We start from the raw sequence: 16,771 nt of genomic DNA, 5'->3' as shown, positions 1-16,771 counted from the left end.
TTACTTATTTGGACATTTAAAATGTAACAGTCATATAGATTGTACAAAATTCAGACTCTGCACATCTGTATATCTGGAATGAACTCATAATGCAACAATAATTGAAATATTCCTGTTATTTAGGCTAGAATCAAACTTGAATCTTAGAGGTAACTCAATTCTTGAGTGTTCAGAAAATAAAATTTTTAAATCCTTTTTATTAACTGAATTGGGAATCTGCAAGCTAAGAAGTAAATATATTAAGCACCCTTTAAAAATCTAGCTTTAAATCTATGTAGTGTTGATTTTAATTATTCTGAGTCATAAAGTAGTTTCTAAAAATTGTACTTTGAAGTTCCATGAGCAGCAGTGGAATGAGGTTTTGTTTGATAAACACTGCCCTCCTGTGGTTAATGTAAGCTAACAGTTTTGCAAAACTACTGTAGTCTTTTCCACTTGTGGTAAGATAATGTAATGGTTCATACAGCATGTTTGCTCAGTAATATATATGGCCAAGACAGGGTTTTTTTCCCCTCATTCTCTCCCTCTTGGTTTTTTTCTAGTGTGTCTGCACATTTTTCTCATTTCTCTCTATGCACATTTTCTTTCTTTTTTTGGTGGGGGAGGCAGAGTCTCACTCTATCGCCGAGGTTGGAGTCTAGTGGCACTATCTCGGCTCATGGCAACCCCTGCCTCCCAGGGATTAGCTCTCAGGATTCTCATGCCTCAGATTCTTGTCCCTCAGCCTCCCGAGTAGCTGGGATAACAGGCGTGTGCCACCACACCCAGCTAATTTTTGTATTTTTAGTAGAACCAGGGTTTGGTCATGTTGGGCAGGCTGGTCTCTTACTCCTGGCCTCAAGTGATCTGCCCGCCTTGGCCTCCCAAAGTGCTGGGATTACAGACATGAGCCACTGAGCCTGGCCCATGCACTTTTTCTTATATGAATTATAAGAGTTAAATGTAAACGAATACAGAAAAAGTATTAAGTTATCAAAGGGAGGGTAACTACATTTAAGTGTAAACATTTTTAAAGAAATAGAAAAGACCAGTCAGTTACAATACATGAAATTAATAAAAACTTTCATGGAAAATCAATAGTGGTAAAAAGATGAAGTATAAACTGGAAGAAAGGGTTTGTAATAAATGTGACAGTAAATGTTTCAATATATTTAATGTAAATTAGAGAGCTCTCACAAATGGTATGTGAGTGGACAATAGCCAATGAGTAGCCAATTCACAAGTGAGGAAATACAGTAATTAAAGCACAAAAATATATTTAAATGCATAATGGTACTTTATAAAATTATACTCATAATAGTGGTATTTCAAACAAAAACCAACATCACCTTTGCAGCATGCCAGAAAACCAGCTAATTATTCTGAAAACAGTAAATACAAAAATAAGTTGCTTATCCTGCCTTTTTTTTTTTTTTTTGGAGGAGTTTTGCTCTTGTCACCTAGTTTGGAGTGCGGTGGCGCAGTCTTGCTCACTGCAAATTTCGCCTCCTGGGTTCAAGCGATTCTCTTGCCTCAGCCTCCTGAGTAGCTGGGATTACAGGCATGCGCCACCACACCCGGCTAATTTTTGTGTTTTTAGTAGAGACGGGGTTTCACCATGTTGGCCAGGCTGGTCTCGAACTCCTGACCTCAGGTGATCCACCCGCCTTGGCCTGCTGGGATTACAGGCGTGAGCCACCGCGTGCAGCTTTATCCTGGTTTTTCAATATGGATTGTACCTGGGGTAACCAAATATATTTGATAGTGGAAAGTATTTCTTTTTAGAAGGGCTCTGGCTTATAAATGGAAAAGGAACGATGGACCATCAGCACTTTCCAACCCCTAAATAAAGTGATGGAGATAGTGATCATCAGTGGCTGCTAAAACAATTAGATTGAAATGCTGATAGGAAGCTTTGTAATAAGTGGATCAGGTAGACCACAACTATCCCACTGATATATCTTAGCATCTCAAAAAAGAGATCATAGATATTTTGTGTGTTCTGATGTGGCGTGGTAGGAAGTATACTGTAAGCCTATGAAGTTTTCTTGCTAAAATAAAATCTGAATCTGAGCAAGCCTCTAGGTTTCGATTCTAATTTTCAGGAAATGCAAGGGACAGAGGACCATACGATTAGCAAGATACAGAATATGTGTAACTACAGTACAGTTTACTAGTTTTTTTTCTGTAAGTAAATTGGAAGAAAAAAGAATGAGAGAAATCCGTAGATTAAAAGATACTTCAAGACATGTGTTAGCCAAATCCAGTATATGTAAGTCTATCGATTTGAACAAATCAAGTATTTAAAAGCAGTGGTTTTTTCCTGTAAATTTGGGACATTGACTAAATAATTTTATATTAAGGAATTATAGTCATTTTCTGAGGTGTAAAATATTTTTTTAAGTCCTTGTTGTCAGAGATATATATCACAATAATAATGAATGAAATGTCAGTGGCATGCTTCAGAATAACCCAGTTTGCAGACGGAGGGTGGCTGAAGGTATGGATGAAACAAGATAGGCCGTGTGTTGATAATTGTTGGAAATGGGTGATGGGTATGGGGTGGTTCATTGTAATGTTCTAATTTGGTGAACATTTTTAGATTTCCATAATACAAAGTTTTAAAAGTATACTATGTAAGTCTTTAATTGAAAAACATTTTTCTTTCTCCCCCAAACTATAGCTTTAAGCAGTCTGAGAAAATTTAGTATAGTACTTTTCTATGTTAAAACTAATTCTAGGCCAGTTATAGTAGCTCACACTGGTAATCCTAGCACCCTGGGAGGCCGAGGCAGGTGGAACATTGAGCCCAGGAATTTGAGACCAGCCTGGACAACATGGCTAAACCCCTTCTCTACAAAAAGTACAAAAACCCAGGAGTTCAAGACCAGCCTGGGCAACATGGCAAACCCTGTCTGCACAAAAAAATACAAAAATTAGCCAGGTGTGGTGGCACATGCCTGTAGTCCTAGCTACTCTGGAGACTGAGGTGGGAGCATAGCTTGAGCCTGGGAGACGGAGGTTGCAGTGAGCTGTGATTGCACCACTGCACTCCACCTGGGCAATACAGTGAGACCCTGTCTCAAAAAAGACAACAACAAAAAACTTTTTTTTTTTTTCTGGAGATGGAGTCTCGCTCTTTCACCCAGGCTGGAGTACAGTGGCGCTGTCTCGGCTCACTGCAGTGTCTGCTTCCTGGGTTCAGGTGATTCTTGAATTCTTGAACCAGCCTCCTGAGTAACTGGGATTATAGGTGCCCACCACCACACCTAGCTAATTTTTTGCGTGTGTTTTTTAGCAGAGAGAGGGTTTCTCCATGTTGGCCAGGCTGGTCTTGAATTTCTGGCCTCAAGTGATCTGCCCTCGGCCTCCCAAAGTGCTGGGATTACAGGTGTGAGCCACTGTACCTGGCCTTAAAAAAACTAATTCTAAATACCTAGCATTTAAAGGAACCTGTGATAAACTTTTTTTTTTAAAGAAAATAAATACTCCATATATATAATATATATTATATATATGTAACTATATATATAATACATATAGGAGTATTTTTCTTTCATTTATATAATATATAATTATATATAATGTATACACATAAAATTATATATAATTTAATATAATATATATACTATATATAATATATATATATATATTTTGAGATGGAGTTTTGCTCTTGTCATCCAGGCTGGAGCGCAATGGCGCGATCTTGGCTCACTGCCACCTCCGCCTCCCGGTCCAGGTGATTTTCCTGCCTCAGCCTCCCTAGTGGCTGGGACTACAGGTACCCGCCACCATGCCCCGTTAATTTTTGTATTTTTAGTAGAGATGGGGTTTCACCACGTTGGCCAGGCTGGTCTTGAACTCTTGACTTCAGGTGATCCACCTGCCTTGGCCTCCCAAAGTACTGGGATTACATGCCTGAGTCACCGTGTCCGGCCTCCTTCAGTAGTTTTAACCAACTGGTTTACTCTGTTTGATTAAAGTACAGAACATCTTGGAAATCAGTGAAATCCTTACTAAAAAGACACAATTTTTGGTCTCTACTTCTATTTATTTATTTGTTTATTTTTGAGATAGTGCGGTGGCACAATCTCCGCTCACTGCAAGCTCCGCCTTCAGAGTTTACGCTGTTCCCCTGCCTCAGCTTCCTGAGTAGCTGGGACTACAGGCGCCCACCACCATGCCCGGCTAATTGTTTTGTATTTTTAGTAGAGACGGGGTTTCACCGTGTTAACCAGGATGGTCTTGATCTCCTGACCTTGTGATCTGCCCATCTCAGCCTCCCAAAGTGCTGGGATTACAGGTGTGAGCCACTGCACCCAACCAGTCTCCGCTTCTAATAGCTTAATGTCTTATGATGTTTCAAACACATTAAAATATTAAAATAACTCAATTTCTTGTTCTGCAGAATATATTAGAAAATACTAATTTTTACCATTACCATGAATAATACAAATATTTTCAGTTCTGAGTGTGACTCATTCTGATAATGATTTAATAGTCACGTTTCAGTTAAGATTTGATATGCCAGAGAAATGACGCTCTAGAAATATTTATTTCAGTTTTCTAGCTCCTTGGACAGATGTATACGTGCAAACGTAGCCATTTTTGCCATTTAAATTGGCAGGAAAAAACCCACATTGAAATGTATTATATTTGATTACTAGTAAAGTCAAATATTGTATTTCATTTGCTTCATAAATTTTTATAGGATATTGAATTTGTATGCAAAAGTGGACAATAATATAGTGAATATCTTTGTGTTCATCATTTAGCTTCTATAATTATCAATTTATGGCCAATCTTGCTATATTTAAACCCATAACTTCTTGTATATTTTTTGAAGTCCCAGACATCATATGATTTCACCATAAATACTTCAGTGTGCAAATTCTTTTTCATATAGTTATTATCCAGTTATATTAACCCTTTTGTGAACTGTTATTTGTCCAGGTCCATGGTGTATTTTTGTTTATTTTCAGTACTTTAATACATTTTTAGTATATAGACAATAAATAAATAAAGGTTCAGTTTTCTGTATCGGCCTTAACTTGGATGAAGGCAATACGTTTAACTTTGGACATCTGAAGTTTGAAATGCTTATGGGATATCCAACTTTTACAGATTTTTAATAGTTTTTAACAGACTGCCGCTTCATTCATCAAAATGTGAGTGATTGGTGAAAGCTTGGTGACTGGTTAATGTTATTCAGGGAAATTTTGGTGGAGTGAAAAGTAAAAGGGGTAAATGGATATTTATAAAATATTTGAGGGATGGGCACAGAAAAAGACATCTACAAAGAAAACTGAGAAAAATATTTTGGGGAAAAAGAAAAGTCTGGGAGAGTGAAGTCTGTGAAGGGAACAGTTAATAATGTCAGATGTAGCAGAGAGATCAAGGAACGTGATACACAGAAATATGTATTGGATTTTATGACTGACCAAATGAGAAAATAGTTACAAACACAGGACACAGTGTGCTATAGTGGTGCAAGACTTGGATTTGAATTTTGGCTGCCATTTATCTTGCTGTATTATGTTTGGAAATATTACTGGTTATTGTATTTTTGTTTCATATGTAAATGTAAGTATAAACAACAAAATAAAACATATACGAAATATACATATATATCTGTTGAGACTCTTAGCTATTTGTTTCAAGAATATTCACCAGACATCTTGAAGCATAGTTGTAATAGCTACTTTTGTCTGATAATTCCAACATCTCTGTTACCTTAGGTTTATTGTATATAGCTTATGTTTTCTCTTGTGAGTTGCTGATTTCCTTACTATTCCTATGTTGAGTAAGTTTGAATTGTTTATTAGACATTATTTCTTTTTTTGAGACAGGCTCTGTCGCCAAGGCTGTAGTGCAGGGGCACAATCTCGGATTATTGCAACCTCTGCCTCCCAGGTTCACCACCGTGCCCCACTAATTTTTTTTTTTGAGATGGAGTGTCACTCTGTTGCCCAGGCTGGAGTGCAGTGGCATAATCTCAGCTCACTGCAACCTCTGTCTCCCAGGTTCGAGTGATTCTCCTGCCTCAGCCTCCTGAGTAGCTGGGATTACAGGCACTCACCACCATGCCTGACTAATTTTTGTATTTTTAGTAGAGATGGGGTTTCACCATGTTGGCCAGGCTGGTTTTGAACTCCTGACCTCAAGTCATCTGCCCGCCTCAGCTTCTCAAAGTGCCGAGATTACAGGCACGAAACACTGTGCCTGGCCGAGATAAATCATGGGAATTCCTTCCATGCTTGTAGGTCCACTTGCAAGGTTCTGCTTTCTTGGAGTTTTAGGTCCCTGTCTAGCTACTGCTAGTATTACCACAGCTGCTCCCATGCGATTGCCTGGGGCAACGGCAGAGAAAAAGAAAAGCGGTGGGGGGCGGGGGACCCAGAGAATTTTTTCTCCCTCTATCCAACATTTAGAAATGCCCTCTTTACTGTGCCTCAGACCAAAGAAGATTTTTCTCTTGGAGCACTTTCTGCCTGCACTTAGCCTGCAGTTCCGGGTTTTGGGCTGCCTTTAAGTCCAGGCTCAGGGGAGCTACCAGAGGGAAACAAAATCAGGAAACTCGCTGCTGGACTAGTGTGGTACTCCTAGTTATGCTTTCCTCCCTAGGCCACCTGCTACCATTTTTGGAGTCCTCAAAGAGTTGCTTCATGCATTCTGTCCAGGTTTTTAGTTGCATTCAGTGGGAGAGACAGAATGGACTATGCCTACTCTGTCTTTACCAGAACCAGAACACAGATATTACTTTAATTTTATTATAATCATATTGTTTACTTGTTTTGGTTAAGAATTCATTGTGCTCCTGTGATTTACTAGGCTTTGCTATACATTTACCAGGAAATGGATGATCTTAATGTGCTTGCAGTAAGTCACAGGTAGTGAAGTTATGTGGGGATGGAGGTAGAAAGTAAACAGTTGCATATTATTAGTAGTAAATAATTGGGTTGTTAATTTTAGCTTTTTTGGTCAATTTCTGCTTCAGGAGTTGACTTACTATTTATGACTGAGGGAAAGAAGATCTGATATATATTGTTAATTTTTCATTTATTCTGAAATATAAGGGATGAAAAGTCTCTGGCTATGTATGCTCTGGATATAATTATTAAGACATAAGAAATATAATTATATATAGAATTGTAAGAACTTGAGATAAGAAATAATTTATTATTATATGCTTGTTTTTCAGGTCTTAGAAAAATACCCCAATACACCCATGAGTCATAAAGAAATTCTTCAAGTTATCCAGAGAGAAGGACTAAAAGAAATCAGGTGAGTTATTTAAATATTATTAGTAATAATTATAATACTTGATCAGAGTATTTGGTAGTATATAATAGTGTACTTTAGTCCTGAAGATTAATTATTTAATAATAAATGCTTTGTTCTGATTTATTCAGCTGTCAGATCTTTGGAATTTTTTAAGTTATTACATAGTTTTAAAACCAAAAGTAAGTTAAATTCTTAGAGGGTAGCTATCTTTAAGCCCATGCACTGTAATTTTTAGGAAGACCTGGAGCCATCTTCAAGACTTCATCTGTCACTTCAGGCTTTTTGATTTAATAAACTTGGTCATTAGTGATAAAAATTACTCTCATATAGGGAGAATCCTAGAGGTAGACAGATAGTCCCAGAAGAAATAATGCTGGCTCAAAAGGATAAAATGAAAAAGAACTGTAAAGCAGTATATATGTCAAATAATAGTCTTATCATGTTCAAATATAATAGACTTGGGTCATTAATACAGGATCGAAGATAACACAGTCTTTAATTTCCAAGAATCTTATTATATTACAGTAACAGGCCAGGCATGGTGGCTCATGCTTGTGATCGCAACTCTTTGGGAGGCTGAGGTGGGAGGATTGCTCGAGGCCAGGAGTTTGAAACCAGCCTGGCCAACATAGTGAAACCTCATCTCTACAAAAATTGTATGAACTAGATGTGGTGGTGTGCTCCTATAGTCCTAGCTATTTGGGAGGCTGAGGTGGGAGGATTGCTTGAGTCCAGGAGTTTAAGGCTGCAGAGTGCTAAGAAGGTGCTACTGTACCCCAGCCTTGGTGACAGAGCAAGATGCTGTCTTGTAAAAAAAAAAAAAAAAAAAAAAAAAAAAAAAATTACAATAATACTTAATAGTCTTTTTTTTTTTTTTTTTTTTTTTTTTTGGAGACAGAGTCTGATTCTGTCTCCCAGGCTAGAGTGCAGTGGCGTGATCTCGGCTCACTGCAACTCTGCCTCCCAGGTTCAAGCAATTCTCCTGCCTCAGCCTCCTGAGTAGCTGGGATTACAGGCACGCACCACCATGCCTGACTAATTTTTGTACTTTTAGTAGAGACAGGGTTTCACCATTTTGCCCAGGCTCTTCTCAGCCTCCTGAGCTCAGACAGTCCGCCTGCTTCATCCTCCCAAAGTGCTAGGATTACAGGTGTGAGCCACCATGCCTGGCCAATAGTCAGTGTTCTTAAGACTGTCTATCATCAAGAAATGTTAAAATTATATTAGGTATGCTCTGTATATTAAGACAGAAATTTGGGAGTCTATGTTAGATTTTCATTAAGTTAGGAAAAGTTTGCAGTGCTTTCAAACTACTGCCGGTTTTCAACTATGAGTGGCATTGTGTAACACTCTTAGAGAAAGAGTTTAGAATTTTGGGGGGCTATTTTTGATTGTCACAGTGATTGGGGTAGGGGAACACAATGGCATTTAGCGGGCAGGTAACAGGAATGCTAAATGTCTTGCGTTGTGCTGGACATTGCTTCACGTTGAATAGTTTTTCATCTCAGGTGCCAATTGTGTTCCCATTGAGAAACAGTAAACTATGCCCAAATATTTGTAAATGGACATTGTATTTCTTTTTTTTTTTTTTTTTGAGGCGGAGTCTTGCTCTGTTGCCCGGACTGGAGTGCAGTGGCCGGATCTCAGCTCACTGCAAGTTCCGCCTCCTGGGTTTACGCCATTCTCCTGCCTCAGCCTCCCGAGTAGCTGGGACTACAGGCGCCCGCCACCTCGCCCGGCTAGTTTTCATATTTTTAGTAGAGATGGGGTTTCACCGTGTTAGCCGGGATGGTCTCGATCTCCTGACCTCGTGTTCTGCCCGTCTCGGCCTCCCAAAGTGCTGAGTAGCCATTGCATGTTCTAAATTTTATTTCTCATTTTTTCTTTCTTTCTTTCTTTCTTTTTTTTTAAGAGATGGAGTCTCGTTATGTTGCCCAGCCTCGAGTACAGTGGCTGTCACAGCCATGATCATGGCGTACTGCAGCCTTCAACTCCTGGCCTTAAGTGATTCTCCCATCTCTGCCTCCTGAAGCTGGGACTGTGGGCACTCGTTTTCTTCTCTTTGACATGAAATTCTAGTTGAGGTTTTTTTATTGGCTCTCCCTTTCTAAAGCAGTTTGAATTCTTTTTTGATTTATAGTCAGACTTCAGTAGGCTGAAATAAATTAGGTTTGCTTCATTGACATGAAAAAGTAAAATATAAATTAGTCTGCCTTACTTTATATAACACATCCCTGAAAAATTGAATGTAAACATTTTAAAATTAAAACATTAAAATGCATTTGAAGGCCGGGTGCAGTGAGTCACACCTGTAATCCCAGCACTTTGGGAGGCTGAGGTGGGCGGATCACCTGAGGTTGGAAGTTTGAGACCAGCCTGGCCAACATGGTAAAACCCCGTCTCTATCTTTTTTTTTTTTTTTTTGAGATGGAGTCTCACTGTGTCACCCAGGCTGGGGTGCAGTGGCGCGATCTCGGCTCACTGCAGGCTCCACCTCCCATGTTCACGCCATTCTCCTGCCTCAGCCTCTCGAGTAGCTGGGACTACAGGCACCTGCCACTACGTCTGGCTAATTTTTTTGTATTTTTATTAGAGACATGGTTTCACCGAGTTAGCCAGGATGGTCTCAGTCTCCTGACCTCATGATCTGCCCGCCTTGGCCTCCCAAAGTGCTGGGATTACAGGTGTGAGCCACCGTGCCCAGCCAAAACCCCATCTCTATTAAAAAAAAAAACCAGGCATGGTGACACGTGTGTGTAATCCCGGTTACTTGGATGGCTGATGCAGGAGAATAGCTGGAACCCAGGAGGTGGAGGTTGCAGTGAGCTGAGATTGCACCAGTGCACCCCAGCCTGGGCAACAGAGCGAGTCTCTGTCTCAAAAAAAAACAAACAAAAAACTATATATATATATATTTATATACTTTATATAACATAGCCCTGAAAAATGGAGTGTAAACATTTTAAAATTAAACATTTTAATTAAAATTAATTAAAAATGCATTTGAAGGCCGGGTGCAGTGGCTCATGCCTGTAATCCCAGCACTTTGGGAGGCCGAGATGGGTGGATCACCTGAGGTCGGGAGTTTGAGACCAGCCTGGCCAACATGGTAAAACCCTGTCTCTATTTTTTTTTTTTTTTTGAGACAGAGTCTCTCTGTGTCGAGTCTTGTGTGTATATATACACACACACACACACACATATACACACATATGCACATATATGCACATACATATATGCACATACACATATATACATATATATACAGTCTTGTGTGTGTATATATATGTATACACATTTGAAGAATTAACTTTTAAAAGTACCTTTTGTGGGTGGGTGCAGTGGCTCATGCCTGTAATCCCAGCACTTTGGGAGGCCGAGGCAGGCAGATCACTTGAGGCCAGGAGGTCTTAATGTCAGTATCATCCAGCTCTAACATAGTAAGGCTCTGGGACTTTAAACTTACTATGATCATTTCCAGGGAGCACGCAGGAATAGTAAATAAAGATTAGTAAAAACAAACAAACAAACAAAAAAACCGCAAGAAAAAATGGAAGAGTTTTTTTAAAAAGGTAGTAAAGTATGTGAATCATTGGATAGCTTCTGGTTCACATAGTGACAGTTGAAAGTAGCTTTTCCTGGTTAAACTGTGTTGTGGTAATGCAGTTACAGGACAACAAAGCAGTACATGCTGACCACCCTTAGCAGGGAATGTGCTTTCACTCAGCTGTTGGACAGTTAAGTCTTCTAGGTCTCCATTTGTATACCTCTTTTTCAGAGAGAATTTTGGCTGACTTTCTGGTCTTGATCATACCTTCCTATTTTAGTTGGTTGTAGTGTTCTGTGTTCTTTTCTTTTCTTTTTTCTTTTTTTTTTTTTGAGACAGAGTTTCACTCTTGTCGCCCAGGCTGGAGTGCAGTGGCGTGATCTCGGCTCATTGCAACCTCTTTCTCCCAGGTTCAAGTGATTCTCCTCCCTCAGCCTCCCGAGTAACTGGGACTACAGGCCCGTGCCACCATGCTTGGCTAATTTTATATTTTTAGTAGAGACAGGGTTTCACCATGTTGACCGGGCCGATCTCGAACTCCTGAACTCAAATGATCTGCCTTCCTCAGCCTCCCAAAGTGGAAGGATTATAGGCATGAGCCACCGTGCCCGTCATGTTCTGTGTTCTTCATAGCATTAAGGTTTGAAATTGTATATGTTTGTGGTTATAAAAAAAGTCATACAGTTTCTCTGTACCTTACATTTTTAAGGTAGCTCCAGAGGCAGTGACATTATCTTTCCCCACCCCTCAGCATATGGTGCATAACAAGTATTTAAAACCTACTTGTTAATGCATATATGAGGTATTATTGATTGGAAGATCATATTCGTATATAGTTATAGATTATTCTCTTGCTGCAGTGATGTGTCAAATGGTAGTCTTTTCTTCTGAGACAGGGTCTCGCTCTGTTACCCAGGCCTGAGTGCAGTGGTGCAATCTTATCTCACTGCAGCCTTGTTCTTTTGGGATCAAGAAGTCCCACAACCTCAGCCTCCTGAGTAGCTGGGACAAGAGTTGCATGTGCCACCATGTCCAGCTAATTTTTGTATTTTTTGTAGAGGCAAGGGTTTCGCCATGTTGCCCAGGCTCGTCTTGAACTCTTGGACTCAGGTGATCCTCCTGCCTTGGCCTCCCAAAGTGCTGGGATTCCAGGCATGAGTTACCATGCCCGGCCGGTAGTCTTATACTCTTAAAAGTTTTTTAGAAAGATTACAGAATGAAACACGTATTATGCTTCTCAAAAATGTGTGACTGCTTACTGTTTTATTTTCATTCCTTGGACCTCAGTACATGACTTTGAGCTCTTCTCCCTTTATATTTTTCCTTTGGCTCCCACATTTTGAAGAATTTTGCCTAGGTTATTCAATACCATTTTTGTTTGATTTTAAAATTTATTAAATTTTATTTTTTATTAAAAACAAATATGAACAGATTAATGAATAAACAAAATAAGGTATATGCATAAATGGAGTATTATTTAGTCTTAAGAAGACATAAAATTCTGATACATGCTGCAGTATGGATGAACCTTGAAAACATTATGCTAAGTGAAGTAAGCCAGACCCCAAAAGACAAGTGTATGACTCCAGTTACATGAGATACCTAAAATAGGTAAGTTCATAGAGAGAAAGTAGGATAGAGGTTACCATAGACCAGAGTAGTGGGGAATAGTGAGTTACTATTAAATGAGTACAGAATTTCTGTTAGAGATGTTGAAAACGTTCTGAAGATGGATGATGATAACAGCTGCACAGCATTGTGAATGTACTTAATGCCACTGATTAAAAATGGTTAAAATGGTAACTTTTATGTTATGTGGGTTTTACCGCAACCAACCAATGAGATATTTGAAAAGAAGTGGGCCGGGCGCAGTGGCTCATGCCTGTAATCCCAGCACTTTGGGAGGCCGAAATGGGCAGATCACCTGAGGTTGGGAGTTCGAGACCAGGCTGACCAACAAGGAGAAACCCCATCTCCACTAAAAATACAAAATTAGCTCGGTGTGGTGGCACATGCTTGTAATCCCAGCTACTCGGGAGGCTGAGACAGGAGAACTGCTTGAACCCGGGAGGCAGAGGTTTCAGTGAGCTGAGACTGTGCCATTGCACTCCAGCCTGGGCAACAAGAGTGAAACTCCATCTCAAAAGAAAAAAAAAAAACAAAAACAAACGAAGTGGTTGGCTCCTAGCTGGGAAAGATTCAAGATTTAAGAAGTTGGGTGGTAAGTAAGATTGGAAATCATTTATCCAAAGTATGGAATTCTGGAAATTAATTAGAAACATGAATTCCTTTTTTTTTTTTTACAAAAGCAGTACAATATTTAAATTAAATGCCTGTTTATAACTATAAAGCATAGCAGCATTTTAGAAAATATAGGAAGAAAAAGGTCCTTAAATTTTTCCCCTCACCATGATCTGTGACTTTTTATATTCCATTATGTTGTTTTTATGCATTAAAGCACTAATTTTAAAGATAGTTTAGGCTGGGCATGGTGGCTCATGCCTGTAACTGCAACACTTTGGGAAGCTGAGATGGGAGGATCACTTGAGGCCTAGGGTTTGAGACCAGCCTGAACAAGATAGCGAGACCTTGTCTTTATTAAAAAAGAAAAGAAAACATGGCAGTGCAGGCCTATAGTCCCATGAATATATGTCCTATGAATATATGAGGTATTATTAGTATCTCATATATTAATAATAATCACTTCAGGAAGTGTCAGACGTGATTCAAACTTCAGCCTCCCAAATATGCTGGGAGGCTGAGGCAGGAGGATCACTTGAGCCCAGGAAGTCAAGGCTGCAGTGAGCCATGGTTGGGCCACTGCACTCCAACCCTGGGCAACAAAGCAAGACCCTGCCTCTTAAAAAAAAAAAAAAAAAAAAAAAAAGATAGAATTTCCCATAGGAGTAATAGGGAAGAAAAAAGTTTTGATGTTTCAGGTGAAATGGGAGGACATTACTTAGGCCAGGAGAGGTCAAGAACTGTTTCTGTTATGCTTAATAGTCAGAGTTGATAGTAAAGGCATTGTGGAGTTCTTTAAATTAGCTTAGTTCTTTTTGTAACAGTTAAAACAAGAAGACATGAAAAGTTATTGATACTATAGATAAATGCTGTAGCTGTGATATCTGGTCATTTGTAAATAGAGAAAAGTTAATTCCCATACTGTTTACCAATTAACAGTTTTTTCATAAAATCAAAAATAGTAAAAAGAATTTTGTTGAGATGTCTAACCTCCTTGTTCAATTTTCTGTGGCTAAAATTTAACCTAATTTGTTTGTTACATAAATACAAAATGATAATGTGGCAGTTGTTTCCTAGGGTTGAGCTCTTCAACACAGAATTGCTTGTTCCAAATTTGAAGTACTGTTAGAACTTTTAAAACAATTTTGTAAGCTTTTACTCATTTGTTTTTCTGTAGACAGTTTGCTTTTTAAAAATCTATATTATTCGTTGGGTAGAGATTTTGTTTACTGGGTTTGTTTGTTTAAAGAGCCCCTATTCTCATTATTATAGCTCATGTGTTGATTCTGGATTATACTGTGCATTTGTATGAATCTAAATATTGAAGGAATGGTTAGGTATTTTGTTTCCTTCCTGAGACACTAGAAATAAAACCAAAGATTCAGAGAGATGTGTCCATTTTTGTGTACATTTTGACGATATACTTCAGTTACTAAGGGAAAGAATTCAGAATTTTATTTTACTTTGAATGAAAGTAAAATGGTTGTCATTAGCCATCAGTATATAAAATAGCCTTTTTAAAAAAGTGCTTTCCTTTTTGTCTGATGATGCTGATTTTACAGTTTGCAGAGAAACAAAGAGCACCTGGTGCTCCAGTTTGTTTTTAAGTTTCTCCTGACTTGAGCCCATGTTTCTTCTTGTCATTACAAACTATGCCATTTTTCAGGAAGTGTCAGAGGTGATTCAAACTCCAGCCTCCCAAATATGCTCACGTGGCTACTCCCACACGGCTTCATGGAACTGTTTCTGGGATTTTGGGCATTGATAAGTTAAGAGTTTATTTAAATGTTCTGTGTAAGTCTCTGAGCTATACAGTTCTATAGTTCTTAGGGTCTGATCAGAAGACCAGAAAGTACACAGTAATTTGAACAGGAAAGTTATTAACTGGAAGTTATTAACAGATTAACCAGGGATTAACTATTGAAAGGTAAAGAGAAAGCAGGGCTCTAGCTCAGCGGATGACAAAGTTCATTGGTGCTGTAGCCTGAGGTGGCCGCAGGAAACTGCCTACTAGGTACTAGAAGAGCTTTGCTGAAAAGCACCCTGCTGGGGAACCTGTCCCACCTTTTGGGGAATAAATATTAGCTACTACATATTTATGTAATAGGTAAAAATATACAGGTACAGCTAAACACATGAGTGAATGTAATTTCTTTCGTTTTCTTTCTTTCTTTTTGAGACAGTTTCAGTGTCACCCAGACTGGAGTACAGTAGCACGATCATGGCTCACCGCAGCCTTGACTTCCTAAGTAGCCGGGACCACAGGCGTGCGCCATCATGCTTGGCTAATTTTTTTTTTTTTTTTTTGTAGAGACGGGGTTTTGCCACGTTGCCCAGGCTGGTCTTGAACTCCTGAACTCAAGTGGTCCCCCTGCTTCGGCCTCCCAAAGTGCTGAGTTTACAGGCATGAGCCACTGCACCTGGCCGCCTCTGGTTTTGTTTTGTTTTGTTTTTTAATCACGGCTCACTACAGCCTCAACCTCCCAGCCTCAAGTGATTCTCCCACCTCAGGCTTCCGAGTAGCTGGGACTGCGGGCACACACCACTATGCCTGGCTAATTTTTAAATTTTTTTATAGAGACAAGGTCTCTATGTTGCCCAGGCTAGTCTCAAACTCCTGGGCTTACGGGATCCTCCCACCTTAGCCTCCCAAACTGCTGGGATTACAGATGTGAGCCACAGTACCTGGTCTGAAGACACTTTTTTGAAATATAAATTTTTACTTTTGGAGAATTCTAAAAACAAAAGTATACATCCTCCATCATAAACTGTAAATAGTCTTTATACCCTGGGCTATTCTGAAATAAATTGCAGTAATTTTATTGCATGAATATGTCAGTATATATCAAACAGATAAGAACTTGAGACTGGTTGTGTGCAATTTGGGTATTCTGGCTTACAAAAAATAGAACAATTAAATCTACACATTAAGCCTACACACTGTTGACAGAATACATACCCTGAATATTCTTTGAAACCATGCCTGTTAATTCTTTACTGTTACTACTCATTACTATTCCTACGCTTACGGTAGATATACAGTAGGTTTTCCCCCTCCATCAGCTGTGGCTGCCATTAGTGTTTACAGGTGTGCTTTTATAGCATTAAGTGTCAGACTTAATGCCTTCCTTCTGAAGTAGCTCTTGCCTTTAGTGCTTCCCACCCCCTCCCCCTTTGGAGTTTCCTTAACCTGCTTTGCTCATCTTTTTTTGTTGTTGTTGTTGAGACGGAGTCTCGCTCTGTCACCCAGGCTAGAGTGCAGTGGCCAGATCTCAGCTCACTGCAAGCTCTGCCTCCCGGGTTTACGCCATTCTCCTGCCTCAGCCTCCCAAGTAGCTGGGACTACAGGCGCCTGCCACCTCGCCCGGCTAGTTTTTTGTGTATTTTTAGTAGAGACGGGGTTTCACTGTGTTCGCCAGGATGGTCTCGATCTCCTGACCTCGTGATCCGCCCGTCTCGGCCTCCCAAAGTGCTGGGATTACAGGCTTGAGCCACCACGCCCGGCCTGCGCATCTTATTAACTGTATTATCTTGACTCTTACATCAGCTAATAGAGAAATAGAGTTTTCAGGAAAGAAGAGAAAAATAGTAAAGTATTCAGTTCTTGAGACCCTATTCTCTGACTAGTTTTTCTTGTCTTTCCATTCATGAATAGAAGAGGGGAAATAGGAAGATTATTTGTTCATGAATTTATCGTCCACAAATTGGGCATTTTCTGAA

At 39.4% G+C, this 16,771-nt stretch overlaps 1 protein-coding gene across 2 annotated transcripts in view; it reads left to right on the top strand.

The window, feature by feature from the left end:
* ASXL2 (ASXL transcriptional regulator 2) overlaps nucleotides 1–16,771 on the top strand; it is a 162,833-nt gene that overhangs the window by 33,093 nt on the left and 112,969 nt on the right. Inside the window, exons 2-3 of one of the 2 annotated variants that reach the window (XM_010383018.2) lie at nucleotides 7,181–7,263; nucleotides 8,024–8,026. In XM_010383018.2, the coding sequence (XP_010381320.2) occupies nucleotides 7,181–7,263; nucleotides 8,024–8,026 (86 nt within the window). The remainder of the gene's footprint in view (nucleotides 1–7,180; nucleotides 7,264–8,023; nucleotides 8,027–16,771) is intronic. The other variant, XM_030921037.1, reaches the window with a different exon arrangement.

The sequence above is a fragment of the Rhinopithecus roxellana genome, chromosome 17 (assembly GCF_007565055.1).
Source record: "Rhinopithecus roxellana isolate Shanxi Qingling chromosome 17, ASM756505v1, whole genome shotgun sequence".
In the NCBI taxonomy this organism is placed as follows: domain Eukaryota; kingdom Metazoa; phylum Chordata; class Mammalia; order Primates; family Cercopithecidae; genus Rhinopithecus; species Rhinopithecus roxellana.
This window is presented reverse-complemented; position numbering and strand designations above follow the sequence as displayed.